Genomic DNA, 15,384 nt, shown 5'->3' with positions numbered 1-15,384 from the left:
TACCTTTGTTAAGCACAAAATAATGTCCTAAAGGATTATTATGTCAAATATTTCTTAACTAAAAATAATAAGATTAAAAAGTAAGAATTGTAGAGACATAAAAATAATCGAGGCAACTGCTATATTCTCTCTCGGATACAGAATGCATTATTTGAAATTGGTGACTAGAATTTGTGTTATTTATATAGATTGTTCGGATTGGTCAAACTTGGGAGTTTAATAACATTCTGTGTAAGAAAATACTCTGAGCTTACAGTACCTTTTGATTGTAAATCAAACTCACTTCCCATACTCAACCCATTAGTTAATCTGTTGGCTCTAACTGCAAAATATATTCCAAATCCCGTCCTGTCTACCTTCATGTGACGACCCTTGTCTAAATGGCGACCGTCTCCCCGCGACTCCTCGGGAGCCTCCTAACCACGTCTTCTGGCTCACAACACGGGCTCCTACAGTCTGCTTCCCACATGAGAGAAGAGTCATCTTTTCAAACAGACTTTTTTTTTTTTCACTCTCCTGCTTACACATCTCCAGTGCTTTTCCTGTTGCCCTTAGAACAATATCTGACCTAACAGATACCGACTAACTACTTCACAAATGAGATGTCAAGTACGTGCATGTGTGTGGGGGCAGCAGAGCGGGGTTCTGGATGAACAACATGGCCATGAGTTGATAATGGTCATGAGAGAAGCTGGGTGATGCGTATACAGGGCATCATGACCTTGTTCTCTCGACACTTGTATATATCTGAACTTTTACATAAAAAAGTTTGTATCCTCATCTACTCACCCAGGGCCTTATAGGATGTGACCCCTGCCCACCTTCCACCAACCCCTCTCACCTCTTGGTCTTGCTCGCTAACACCACTTGCCCTCCACAAACACACCAGTGTCCCACCTTTGGGGTCCCTACACTTGCCTAGAGGACTCTTCCCACGCTCTTTTTTGCCCCTCAATGTTTAGAGTCCTAATTCTTTTACAAATCAACAATATATACAGGGCTTCATATTTTTGTTTTGAAATTCATTTATTCAACAATTCTTGGTCCAAGGGCTAGTGGGTTTCTTCCAACACATCAGCCTCTCACTACCACAGGTCCACATCAGCCTCTCACTACCACAGGTCTAGTGTGCCAGAGCCCCGACCCCTGCTCTCTCGGGCACGTGTCAAACACGCAGGCCCCCGTGACACTGTCTCCTACGTTGGTTAAGAGGAAAGATCACCACCACACTTTCCAAGGTATTCCTTTGCTCTTTTCTATTCCTCTCTCACTAGGAATGTTCTATGTGCTCAGCTCACTAATCTTGGAATAGGCTCTGAGGTAAAATATTGACATTATACCTTAGAAAATGATTTAACAACGTGAGACAGAGAAAAGTACCAAAATGCATCCGTTAATAGAAATATATGCGTTTCCTGGGGAAGGGGAGCAACTTTTTTTGACCCTGTCATCCCTGGGCACAGATCTTTACCAATCACGATGAGGACATTTTTCTCAGTTCTTTGCCCTTCAACACCAATAAAATGGGCATAGCCAAAGAAATTTTAAAATATATACTCTGCAAAGACTGTGAAAATATCCTTCTATTTAACAAAATTAAAGAATTCAAAATACTAAGCGATTCCTGTAAATGAGACTGTATTTTAATTATTTTGTATTTTGGACGTGAAATGAAAGGAACAACATTATATGATCTGGCTCCCAGCAGGCAGGAACCAGACCCACCTCGTTCGCTACTGTATTCCCAGCACCAGCAGGTGTCCTTATATGATGACCACCCAATAAATATCTGCACAATGAATAATCAATCTACTAAATCCCTCTCCAAAGCCACTCCCGCTGCTAACACTACAGTCATGCCTACTTGCCCCCAGCAGTGCAGATCCAGCAGTGGGACAGACCACCTGCTAGACCCCCTACAATACCTATGTGCAGATGCACAGGAACGCGTCTGGCAAAAGTCCGAAGTAGAAGGAGAAGCAGGAAGAGACTTGGTAAGTTTGGATGTGCAAACCGGAGACCCGTTAGACACTCCGTGAGGCTTCTTCTGCCGTGGCCTCGAGTGCACTGTCAGACTGTCCCGATCAGAACCTGTGAAAAGACAGAATGTGGACAAAGGCAGTGCCTATGGTGAGGTAGCAGACAAGGGGAAGGACATTAGCTCTGATGATCATCTGCAGGGGAGTGAGGTCTGAGGTAGAACAAGTTAATGTGGGTGGCCACTCCAGCCCCTGACTCTGGTCTAGCTAATCTCGCCATCTCTTATGCATATTCCATAAACATCTAAGGATCTAGTTTTTAAAATATTTGGTGATCTCCAAAGTTTTACATTAATAATGGACAGTATTTTATTTACATGCATTTTCAGATTAAAGGGTTAATGAAGTACTCACTTCCTGAGAAGGCACTGAAAAGTTTCATATTTTCTGAGTTCTGGTGGTCAAAGGTAGTCATATTTAAAAACTGTTGCTTTAACCAACTGGCTCTTTCTTCTTCAAATGCCTTTCTCTATCGTAACAAGCAAACCAAAGAAATATTGATCAACATTTCAACATTCACATTGTTGGCATTTCCCATCACTTCTGCAGCTGCTGGTGTTTGCTTTCTGGCTATCATAAAGATTTTGTAAGTCAAATGAATTAACCTAGAAAACTAAGAAAAATTTCATTGAAGAAAATTATATTTAAGAAATAAAAAACGACCCATTTCACCTAATAAACCAACTCATCACTATTTTCACACCCGTTTTGAGTAAACTCAAATGGACAATGCAAAAAAAACAAAAACAAAAACAAAAAACAGCATATTAGCATAACTCCTGAACATACAGAACATTATATAGAATTACCGAAAAAAACAGAAAAATACCCACTGCAAATGAATCACTTGAGAAAAAGGAGCTGTGACTTCCCCGGGCATCGCTCTGGGCCTCTAACCACCTACCAGCATCAGCAGCCACCACCACTAAACCACAAGAGGGCACATGTCAGACCTTCCCCTTCCCACGGGCCGATCATCCTAGACTCTCTCTCAGCCCTCAGGTCTTCACGCTTCCATCTCATCCTTCCCTGGCCCCCCTGGCCCCAGAGCCCAGAGGCAGACAGATCCTCCTGCAGAGAGCTGGGGGCGGTACACAAATCAGCCAGAGTATCTCTTGGAACAGGCTGGGAGACAGGGACCCAGAAACAGGTTCCCAGAAGTTAGGAGAAAATGCTGGTGCAAATTTTCTGAGAAAGTTAGCTATTGATAAGACAGATTTTCACAGCTGTGGAGGACATCCATGCTAGCTACTTAAATAGAATATAGTCTTTCATTCCTAAATACTAATACAAAATTATGCATCACTAGACATTTGAAGAAAACTAAGAGCATGAAAGAAAAACAGCCAAGATAACTGACCACAGATAACAGATAGTTCAAGAGACCCTTTTAAAAAAAAATTCTAACACAAATGATTAGATTTATGAACATCTGTAAAATAATATAGTGCTATACATGGAAAAGCAAAAAATGAAGACATGAGAGAACTTAAAAGATAAATCTAAAATAAAAACTCAGTGGGTGAAGTGAAGAGTTAAAAGTGAGAGAATATCCCTGAACTCAGAACATAAAGTCAATCTACAGATGTAGTCAGAAGACCAATCATTTGTCTAATGAAAGTGTTCCAGAATACAAGAGAAGTCAAAGAAGGAAAAAATACAGAATCAAAGAAAATATCCCTAAATTGAAGAAATATAGTGTCTTGAGGCTGAAAAGAAGCTACACCTAGATACAGCCTAGTAAAATGTTAGAACTTTAAGAATATAAAAAGAAGGACAGAAGAAGGAGAGAAGGAAAAAACAAAGCAGGATATCCACAAAGTATGGTATATGTAGGTTATATATTAATCAGGCTCCTCATTAGTAAAACCAAACAGTAGAAAAAATGGAATAAGTTTTGAGGGAAAAAAGTTGGAAACTAAATTCTATATCCAGCCAAACCAATCATATGAATGTATTTTTGGATATTCTAGAATTCAGAATATTTTTCACTCACACAATACTTCACAAAAAAAATTACTCAAGAAAGTAATACAGCAAATTGAAAAAGGAACCCAAGAAAGAAGATAACATGAGACATAAGCTGAATGTGAGTCAGGAAATCATAAAGGAGCTACAAAGAAAAGTCAAAGGATTCACTACACAGGGATATATGAAAGATTCTCTCCCAGATGGCAGATTCTCAGTAACAGACTATTTCCTAGGTGGCCAAATGTGTTACTAGGTTAGAGAATGAATAACATTTACAGAATCATGATGATATCAGTGTTCTTTCAAATGTTAGTCTCAATCTTGCACAAAGTACTTACAATTGGATTACCTCACAGGCTAACACTTGACAATGAGAAAGAAAAGCAGAGACAAAAACTGGGAAGTAGAGGGACAAGGGAAAGGGAACCAGGGTGAACCCAAGAATGTCTTCATCTTTCATTGTGGGGACAAACTGATACTGTCTCAAGGGGAGCAGACATGGAATGGAAGCATTAAACATTCTATTTAAAGAAAAAAAAAGTCAACCAGAAGAAACCATTTTTAAAAAGTTATTTTAAAAAAGTAACAATATAATGAAGAAGTCACGTATGTAGGTGAGAAATAGTGTAGATGGGAGGTAGGATAAGGACACGAAATTTTTTATCTTTCACAGCAGGGGAATCAACAGACTTATCAAGGAAAAAAGGCTGAAGTACATTAAAGTTAAAAACATACTTCCCAGAAGAATTACAAACTTAGTGGTTACCTCGAAGGAATGAAACTGGAGATAAGAATGGGTAACATTTTTTCACTTTTGGCTTTTTGTGCGGGTTTTTATTTTTGAAAACATGTTCACACATTACTTCTATAATTTTTGAAAGGGAAACATGTAGGTTAATACATCGTTAAGTAAAAAAGCGAGCTGTGGAAGTGTTTGCACGCATCGCTGGGTGGTGGTGGGGAGAACTTCTGTTCTGTACGCCCCTCCCTCCCTCCCTCCTTTTTACACAACAAACAGGCTCTCCGTTGCACTGTCTTTTGACGCTGCACCTACTGACAGTGGACAGGTCACACATGTCCAAGAAAGATCTCCTGTGGGAAGCTAAACACTTACCAGTAGAAAGCCAACCCAGAGGGGATAATGGAGGCTTACGGTTTTCTAAAAAAAAAAAAAAGTTTCAATTCCCAAATCTGGTAAAGGCAGAACGATACCCTTTCTAAAGTAGTTCACGTGCTTCCAATCCCTTCCAGTTCACGTTATTTGTAAGATCACTGGTAAACTACTTGACAAAAAAACAAACTGGACAGCAAGGAAACGATGAAAGGCAGAACTTGGATGCATTCCGCTGGGCCTCCCAGAACTTTCAAAAGCTCTACAAGGAAAGCTACTTGTTGAAAATACCTCCAATCCTAGGCGAATAGCCGCGTCTGTAAAGCTTCGTCTTTCCTTCTCAAAATTCTTTTTTTGCTCTTTAAACAGGGACCACTCTTCCTTGAGGCGCTCCTTTTCCTCCAGCAAGTAACAGTCTCGGAGCAGTGAGGTGGTGTCATCATCACATGCAGTAGCCAGCTGCTGCTATTAAATTTTAAAACATAGTAAGTTCCAGAGGGTCCCTGCAATGCTCCCAGTTAAAATTAAAGCAAGGGAAGCAGGGTCATACTTTAGGGGAAGGACAGAAACGATGGAAAACCAGAAAGTCAACGGAGGATTCTCATTTTGCAGCCGGCGAAGCCCCGCCTGAGGAATGGCATGCGTTCTACCTGTTAGCAAGCGAAGAACTTAGAGCAGAGAAATGACAAACACTACAGATCTTCTGAGAAACGGGAATAAAAATCTAGTAAGGCGTAAAATCCTGGCCATTCTCATGGGAAAACAGCTTGAAAAGGCAACTCACATTTACCTGTAAAAGCTGCTGCTGAGTTTTAATCATTTCTTTACACTGCTGAATTTCTAACTCGAGTTTTTCAGTTTCTTGTTCGTGGTCTTGTCGTGAGATTACGTCTTCATCATTAAAACCTTCTAGGTGTACCTTTGAAACTAACATAAAACCAGTCATTTGACATAGGCTTTACACCACTCAGTTTATGGTGTTTTTTGAATTATATTTAAAAATCAAGGCTCTCAGAATTTCTTTCTGGAATCTCATAGGTTTTCTAAAAGGTACTTATTCCCTTTGCCCTTTAAAAATTTCATAAGCTATAATAATACAACTATATTTATAGTATTTTAGCACTATGAAAAAAAAATTTTTTTTTTTAGCACTATGAAAAAATTTAAAAAGCAAAGCAACTTATTATAAGGGATTGATGACAACTACAAATTCGTACTATTTTTGGACTAAAATGATATCTTTACTAATAGTTCTACTATGAACATTTAATTTGTAATCCATATTTATTCAAGACTATGTCCTAATTAAAAATGGACAACCTATAAGCATCTGCCTTTGGCTCAGGTCATGATCCCAGAGTCCAGGGATCGAGCCCCGCATTGGGCTCCCTGCTCAGTGGGAAGCCTGCTTCTCCCTCTGCCCCTCACCCTGCTCGTGCTCTCTCTCTCACTTGCTCACTCACTCTCTCAAATAAATAAAAAAAAATCTTTAAAAAAATGGACAACCTATATTCACAAAAGAGAAAAATAATTAACAAATCCATAAACTACTTTTGACTCTTCTTCAAAGATCAATGCAGTGCTACAAATCTTGCAAATTCCTATTTAACAAACAGGAAGTCCAAATATACTTGCCATTTACTAAGAGATGGCAACTGAAATCAATAAAATCTCATGTAAATTAATTTTAGTACAAAATTTTGCTGATTACTCTTTACTACTAAAGACAATTGACAGTTACCTTGTGACTTTTGACATTCAGAATAAATTTTCTTTCAACAGACTTCATTTACCAAGCAGAAACCTTAATTTTCTTGATTTAAAAGAACGCAAACTTTAACGAATATAAAATATTAAGAACACATTCATCAGTGTAGATCTATACTATCTACAGTGACAGGAAATGGTGTCTAAAATAATACTCTGTTAAATGACAAAAGCAGTGTAGTAAAAATATGTAATATTCAATTTTTGTTTTTATATATTTTTTAAAGATTTTATTTATTTGAGAGAGCGAGCGAGCGAGCATGAGCAGGGGGAGGGGCAGAGGGAGAGGAAGAGAGAGAGAATCTCAAGCAGACTCTCCACTGAGTGCAGAGCTCCACACGGGGCTCAATCCCATGACCCTGAGATCATGACCTAAGCCGAAACCAAGAGTCAGACGTTTAACTGACTGAGCCACCCAGGCACCCCAGTTTTTTATATATTTTTAAATAAATATTTTGTGGGCGCCTGGGTGGCTCAGTCAGTTGAGCTTCTGCCTTTGGCTCAGGTCATGATCCCAGGCTTCTGGGATCAAGTCCCACATTGAGCTCCTTGCTCAGCGGGGAGTCTGCTTTCTCCCTCTCCCTCTGCTTGCTGCTCCCCCTGCCTGTGCTCTCTGTCAAATGAATAAATAAAATCTTTAAAAAATGTATATTTTGTAAAGGCCTACAGAAAAAATCTAGAAAGATAAGCACCAAACTGTTAAGTGTCATGTATAGGGAACAGAAACCTGAATATTCTACTTCATATACTTCCTAATTGATATTTTATATTAAACATCTATTATTTTGAAAATAATTTAAAAATAAATTAGGAACCAGGAGTATGCAAGTACCTAGGAATGATAAGCAACAGGTTCATATTTATACCATATCATGATTAATAATTCTTAATTCCCAAGATCAGTAAGAGACTCAGTTCACTTTATTCAATTGTACACTGCACTCAGAATAGATGGAGATACGTAATATCCTCTTTTCAGAGAAAGATTCACGGAGGGGCAAAGTATTTCCCAGTGTGGTTCAAACCTCACCTCCAGAAGTAGATAGAAGCTTGATTATCAAACCACCAAACTGAGCTCAAGTACTTCAGGATCTGACCCCCTAACGTGACTTTCCAAGTGACTGAAATTAAGAGCTGAGTGTCACAACTCACTCTGCACGCAGTGAGAAGTTACCTTGGTTATCAAGTTTTTCTACATGACTTTTCAAAATCCTCCACTGTTTTCTGATGCTGTTGGTAAGCTGCTCTCTCACAGTCTCACAGGAAAGGTCCCATATACTCTCCCTACTCAGTTCCCCAGCATCTTCTTCAGCATCAGAGATAACCTGCAAGCAAGAGAGATGAAAAGGAAAGACCAGTATCTTAAAATGGCTCTAGATACTCAGGCAGTAGTAATTAAACTGATCATCAGAGATACCTATCAAAAGCATTTCTGTGCTGTATCTTATGCATATATGACCTAATATTAGAAACAGAAATTCTCCAACTCAAGTCTCTTCAAATGTGAATTTGAATCCAAATACGGTTAGTGACAAGAGTCACGGAGCTGTGTGAGGAAGAGTTATTCACTACTTGTCCTGTATTGTGTTAGAGCTCTCACAAGCTAATTAATCCTCAAATCATGTTACAATGTGGGAAAAATGATGCTTAGAGAAGTAGAGATACTGCCCACTATCATACAGCCAAGAGGTAGAACTGAGATCTGAAGTTAGATCAACTTATCTCTAATCCTAGGCTGTTTAAGTAAATAAACCACCAGTGAGATTATCTACAAAGTAAGCAACTGTGAATCCTATTTTTCTCATGTAATTTAAAAAAATAAAACTAGAGATTATTTTTCTTTTTATTCTACCAAGACATTAAATCATAGGAAAATACAGAAAACCACTGACACAGAATCACATAGAATCAAAGCAGGATAAAGAACATAGGGAAACAGTACTAATATATATTATGTCAAAATAATCTGCAGCTACATAGATAATGTATGTGTGTGTATGTGTATATGTATGTATGTGTGTGTGTGTGTGTGTGTGTATATATATGTATATATCTGCATAATAATCTGCTAAGTCCTACATTTGTTGTTAACATCCAGGAAAGTGATATACTTCCAGAGATATACCTCCCTAATATGAACAATAAAATATCTTGCTGGGGAAAAAAAGAAAACCTATCGAAGATGAAAGAAACGCTGATCAGACTGTTCCCACAGGCAGGTGCAGCAGGAATGAGGGAGTGACTCAGCCGGGAGAGCTGTATCAATAGCCCCAGGTCAGCAAAGGCTGCCAGAGGTCAAGGTTTCCCATGGGAAGCAGGTTGGGGAAAGGCCCAGCACGGAGCTCACTGTGACTCTGATTCTTGCCAATCAAGCCTCTGGAGCTACTTGCCAGTAATTCTTCCAAGGAGCTACAACCTGCCAGAATACTATAAATCCATTATTTAAAAAATGAACAATAATTGCTTCACACTGTCCAGACTGAAACTCTGAAACCACAAAATGAAAATAAAAAATTAACTTGAATTTTGGGTATATGTTTTGGCTATACTTAAGCACAATAACAAATTAATGAAACCTCAAGGCTACCTAGGCATTCTAAGGTTAATCTTATCCTCTTGCTATAATGCTCCAAAATCCTTAAAAGAAAGGAAGGACTGAATTAAATTGTAAGAGAAAAAAATTCTAGAAAAACAGATCTTTTAAAAACAAGAAATATACTTGAGAGTATTGTTTCTCCAAAGGTAAACAGCTGAATTGTTAAGAACTATACAGGACACTCGCCCTGGCTGCAGTGGCGAGGAGAGAGGGTCCTTGACTTACTACTGACTTGTGCTGCACACAGGCTGGGGATGTCAGTAAAGGCAGGGCCCAAAACGGAACGCGCTGCGGGAGTAACGGAAACTGCTCACTCTGGAGAGTATTTGTGCATGTGCACAACAAAAAGTGACAGACTTTGAGAGAAAAGGCGGAGGTCAAGCAGGTCCCGAACTGGGGAGTTTCAAAGAACTTCAGGTAATGCTTTTTAAAAAAAGAAAGAAAAAAGAGCTGGAAGGTGGGATGGGCTTATCAGTTAGACTGACCATAAAGTAAATAATCCCCTCGCATAGGTTTAAAAAACAAGTTCTGATGACTTGCTGATAATTAGCATTTCCCATCAATGTTATTTTCAGATTTTAGTCACTTGCCTGAATCCAGAATTTAAACATGGAAAGCAATTAAGTTAAAAGAAATTTTCACCATATGGGACTTGTTTTTTCCCGACCTCTGCACGTATATATTACTCCCCTTGTGTCACATGCTTCTACCCCCAAAACACCCACTTTATTTTTAAAGAACGAACTCAAATATCCCTTTCTCCGTGAGGCCTTCTTGATTGCCACAATTCCTTTGTTCAGCACGTTTGTACCACCCTATTACCGCTAAGATATGTAACAATTACTTTTGCACATGCCCCATCTCCCCAAAAGAGCTTCCTGAAGGATGCAATGGACTGAATGTTCATGTTCCCTCGAATTCATGGTGAAATCCTAACGCCCAATGTGCGGGTATTCAGAGGTGGGGCCTCTGGGAAGTGAGGAGGTCATGAAAAGTAGAGTCCTCGTGGATGGGACGAGTGCCCCTAAAAAGGGACTCAGGTGAGCTCTCCTCCTCTTTCCGGCATGGCATGGTGAGGGTGCAAGGAGCCGGCAATGTGCAACCAGGAAGACACAGTCTCCCCAGACACTGACCCTACTGGCAGCCAGAGTTTGAACCTCCCAGTGCCAGAACTGTAAAAAATAAATTTCTGTTGTTCTTAACCACCCAGTCTATGGTAGTTTGTCATAACAGCCCCAACTGAGACAAAGGAAGTCAAAATCCTTTTAGCTTTTTCTTTCCAGGGACCAGAACATAACGTACATTCCGCAAATTTACTGAATGATTAGTTGGTTCCCAAAGTTAATAAACATTTCACTCTGAAAATAAAGCCTGCTTAAGTACACAATACCTAAACTATTTAGAGGATACTCAGCACAGTGGTTAAAAACATGAACTCTGGGGTGAGAAAGACTTCGATTTAAATCCTAGTTCTGCCACGTGTGATACTAAGGCCAATGGGACGAGTGTGCCTCAGTTTCCTTAGCTATAAAATGGGGATAATTATGGTATGAAAAGCATCAGATTAGAAGAATGAAATGAGACCGTGCTCTTAAAGTGCTTATCACAGTGTGTGGCACAGAGTAAGTCCTTGGAAAGACACCTCCATCATCTCCCAGGCCATGTCTAGAAACATAGAGGGGCATTTTGTTGTTGTCGTCACAGTGACTGGGGGCAATACAGCAGTGAGCATCCTGTCCAAAATGCCAAGGGTGTCCCCACTGGGAATACCTAGCTAATGTCTGAATTGTTCGACTTAGCAATCCGAAACTGTATTAGAGAGGAAAGAGCCACTTACAGTTCCTGTACTATCATCTGCTCTTTCTCTAGGTTTCTGCTTTTGGGGAGAAAGAAGAGAAATCATTTCCTTTTTCATTTGCTGAAGAACCTTCTTAAGTTCAGCATTTTCCATTAGGATTTGTTTCTGACGATATTCATAATCATTCAAGAGAATTTTATACATTTCATCTTCATTCCTGAGAAAGAAACTGTCAGTATGAAAATGCAGTTACAGAAAGAAAATGCTGATGAAATGTATCAATTTAAATTGGACCTTACCTGGCCTCAGTTTTACCCGTCCTCCAGGAGCCTCTTTTTCCATCGGCTCTCCCCACATAATTTAAAACTTCCATAGCTACAAACATGAACATGCAAAACAAAACCAATTCTTACATACATACATATGTTTAAGCGTATAAAACCCTAACACACTCTATACACACTGGAGACATAAGTCAACCTGGTGTAGATTAGGATTTGGGCTCAAACAGCCCAGATTTCAAGTTCCAGTTCTCCATCACTGATAAGCCCTGAGACCTTAACCAGTTATTTAACAACTAAAGTATTGATAAAGAAACAATACAGAGGGAATGATGAAAGTATCTACCAAAAGTTGTTGTGAACAGTAAAAGAAGTTGTTAAAACAGTTAAAGTACTTGTAAATATTATTTTATTATCATTATTAACTTTATCATTGGGGCTGGCAAACTCCGGCCTGCAGGCCAGCTGCCTGATTTTCTAAATAAAGTTTTATTAGAACATTGCCACACCATTTGTTTATATAGTTTTATGCTACAAGTGCAGGGATGGAAAGTTGTGACCGAAGACTACAGACCCCACAAACCTGAACATATTTACTATTAGAATCTTTACAGAAAAAGCCTGCCAAGCCCTGTGTTGTCATCGTCATCAAAGGAGTCAAGGCCCCTGTGTATTAATTTCTCTTCTGTCCCAGGGGGATGGACGCAGTTGGCATTAGAAGGAAGTAAGATGACACTAAGTTGCTGTAATTTTAGACTTGATGAAATCATTATGAGCCTGTCACTTCCAGTTAGGTATGGACTAGGAAACAGCCAGACTCCCATAAAATAAGGGCTCTGTTACCAGAGTTCCACCTTTAATAAACTTCTCTAATTAGGTGTTACATTTTATACTTCCAGCATTTCATCCTGCTCTGTATATAATTCATGAATGAACACGAGGTTAACCAATGAAATTTAAATCTGATTACCTACAGATTTTCCAACCTTGTCTTAATTGCTTATTACACTTTCATTTTTCAGGAATTTTTAAAAGAAGACAGCCGACTAACTGCAAGAGCTCTGCTGTACAGATGAGCAGTGAGGCAGCCAACACCGAGCGGCCTGCTGACAGCTTGCGACGTGGGCTCAGCAGTTGTTGTGTCAGCAAGTCCGACCAAGCTCAGCTTCGGAAACCGCAGCTCAGGGCATTACCGTACAAGGCGGTTAGGGTCCACCTGGAAACCACTGTTCGATAAATCAGTGCATAGATTTCCTGTGCTGCATCTTCCCAGGCCAGCAAAACTGTATCTGCGTGGCCCTGGTCGTGTGTGTGTGTGTTTCTACTTTTTCATCTATGTGATTTCCCTGAAATTATGCACATACTTGGATGAAGTTGCCAAATGATTTTCAAAAGAATGACACAAGAAAAAAGTACACCTTATGAACAAACATAAGCATAACATTCACAGTCCATCTTTCAGACTGGTTGCTTCAAATATGCACAGCCACACTTATTAAAAGGAACTGATGTAAATGATTTGGTCAGATGAATAATTTTATGAAGTCAATTCTAAAATCACACTTGTTTTGATACTCAGAAACTCATCGTGATTTTTCATATGATCAGTTCTTGGCTATGGAAGATCAGAATATCCCCTGGCTTAGTTTTTCCTCTGTGGAAGTACAACAGTCATATTAAAAAGAAATGTAACTCTTACATGCAACAAAGGAAGCGAAATTATTATTTTTCACTAATGAGTTATCTCGATTTCTAGTTTATATGGATACACACCATCCACAAACAATTGCATAAAGCATAAAAATACTTCATGAGGTATTCTGCTCCAACTACTGACATTTATTTCTTAGCATATTAGCTTATTTGCTTATTTTCCTCTATCTTAACCAGTTGTTTCTTACCTATTTTTTTATCCTTCTTGTTCATAACAAGTTGATGTAGACGTTCCTTTAATTTATTATATTCACGTTCTTTTCTCTTCATATCATGATTATATTGAGTAGCTCGACTTGCAATGATATTTTGTAATTTTTGTACCTGAAAAAAGCATTTTCCATCAAATGAATCCCTTTATGATTGATAACCCCAGTTAAAATTTGTAAATTCAAAAAAGAAAAGAAGTACTAGCATTCACCTCCTCATAAAATAGTTTATTTTAGGATTATTCTTCCTTCTCAATAACCACTGGAAATCACTTTTTAAAGTATCATTAAGTGAATCACAAAGTTTTTATTTTTTAATTCTGAAATTTCTAGAGCTAACTTCCTAAATTATTTTTCTACCACTTTTATGCTACATATAGACGCTGATCATTTAGAAACCAGAAACTTGTGAAGTATTAAAGTGATTCAAGCTCCGTCTGAAACAAGAATTAATCTGATCACCTGTAGTGACTTCCTTACACTACTGACTTGAATCACTTTATTCCTTATCAATCTGTGACAAATTAGCCACAGCACGTCACAGCACATACACAGGTTTGCTTTTATCTGATCATAAACAGTTCTCAAATTAGAGTAAGTCCACACAGCAGACAGAATCCGACTCAAATATTTGCTGAGTACCTACCATACGTCAGGCCCTACAGCTCAAGGTTTAGATCCACTGTGGCTTCTCAGGCAGCCCTTGACAGGAAGTGTGTTCTAGTCTATACAAACATTTCTAATCTCTGCTGGAGATGACCATGTTTAACTTAATTCTTACTAAAGATTAACTATATTCAAATCACTTAGGTGTAATCTGCAGATCATGTCAAAATTTTCTGTGAAATAACTCAAGGAAATGCATAAGCAACCTTGCAGTTTAATTAAGATATTTCACTATCCACTAACTACATTACTAAATAGTCAAAATATGACAAAACAATCTGTCTAAATCACTATAAAATCATTAAAGAAATAAGCTCCCCTAAAAGTCCTTAATTATAGTTCAAAAAACACATATACAACACTGAATATAAATATATTTTTATTGGTTATCACATGGTCAGGGATCAAACTGCAGAGCAGTAAGAACATAATGGTTTCTTCTTATATAAATTAAAAAATCATAATTTCAAACACATTAACTCTATAGATCCAAATATTAACTAGCCATTGTAGCAGAAATGAGATTAAAATTATGATGTCTTTAACAATCAGAAATAAGATTTTTAAATGTGAATTGCTTTTTTTTCCCCTAAACAATAACTCTTGTGTCCATCTAGTCAAGTAATTAATTGCTTGATGGGATGAACAATGTCAGTATTTAATACAGAGAAAGAAGAGGCATGCCAGATTTAAGTATAGGTATGGCAGGGAATAAAAGATCCGCATTTAAAGCACCCTTGTGCCTGAGAAAAAGTGACAATGCACTGGAGTCCAGGACAGACAGTAGAGGACACCGGCTGTCACAAGCTATGGACTAATATACTAAGCCCCATGAATCCACCTGGGGTAGGGGGTGCCAGGGAGAGCTCCTGATCTCAGTTAAATATGCTGCAATGCTGTACACAGAGGTCCACCATACCAGTTTGACAAAGGATGAATTAATGTTCTTGTTTTAAAGTGGGGTATGGTCACATCAAATAAAAAAAAAAATTTTATTTAAACTTCATCTTCAATAACTGATAACCCACCTCATCTTTTTCATTTTTCAGTAGCTGATGCAAATTCCGGTTCTTGCACTGTAACTGTCTGTCTCTTTCCTGAAGCCCAATCATTTCTCTCCTGGAGGTTTCCAGTTGTTCCTAGAACATCCACATGCAACTGTGATTAAAATTAACACAGGACTCGGAGCAAATGAATTCTTCAAAGATTAGTAAAAACAACATACACATACTA

At 38.5% G+C, this 15,384-nt stretch overlaps 1 protein-coding gene across 6 annotated transcripts in view; it reads right to left on the bottom strand.

The window, feature by feature from the left end:
- The window catches only part of SSX2IP (SSX family member 2 interacting protein), a 41,525-nt gene that overhangs the window by 2,528 nt on the left and 23,613 nt on the right, over nt 1–15,384 (bottom strand). For 3 of the 6 annotated variants that reach the window (XM_032424835.1, XM_032424845.1, XM_032424854.1), the window contains exons 5-13: nt 15,180–15,290; nt 13,465–13,600; nt 11,582–11,657; nt 11,322–11,511; nt 8,063–8,213; nt 5,912–6,048; nt 5,413–5,586; nt 2,394–2,508; nt 1,926–2,091 (exon numbers count right to left, since the gene is read on the bottom strand). In XM_032424835.1, coding sequence (XP_032280726.1) covers nt 1,926–2,091; nt 2,394–2,508; nt 5,413–5,586; nt 5,912–6,048; nt 8,063–8,213; nt 11,322–11,511; nt 11,582–11,657; nt 13,465–13,600; nt 15,180–15,290 — 1,256 coding nt within the window. The remainder of the gene's footprint in view (nt 1–1,925; nt 2,092–2,393; nt 2,509–5,412; nt 5,587–5,911; nt 6,049–8,062; nt 8,214–11,321; nt 11,512–11,581; nt 11,658–13,464; nt 13,601–15,179; nt 15,291–15,384) is intronic. The other 3 variants (XM_032424861.1, XM_032424870.1, XM_032424878.1) reach the window with 3 other exon arrangements.

Source organism: Phoca vitulina, unplaced genomic scaffold (assembly GCF_004348235.1).
Source record: "Phoca vitulina isolate PV1807 unplaced genomic scaffold, GSC_HSeal_1.0 scaffold2, whole genome shotgun sequence".
In the NCBI taxonomy this organism is placed as follows: domain Eukaryota; kingdom Metazoa; phylum Chordata; class Mammalia; order Carnivora; family Phocidae; genus Phoca; species Phoca vitulina.
Note: the sequence above shows the minus strand (reverse complement) of the source record. Positions and strands in the feature narration are given on the sequence as shown.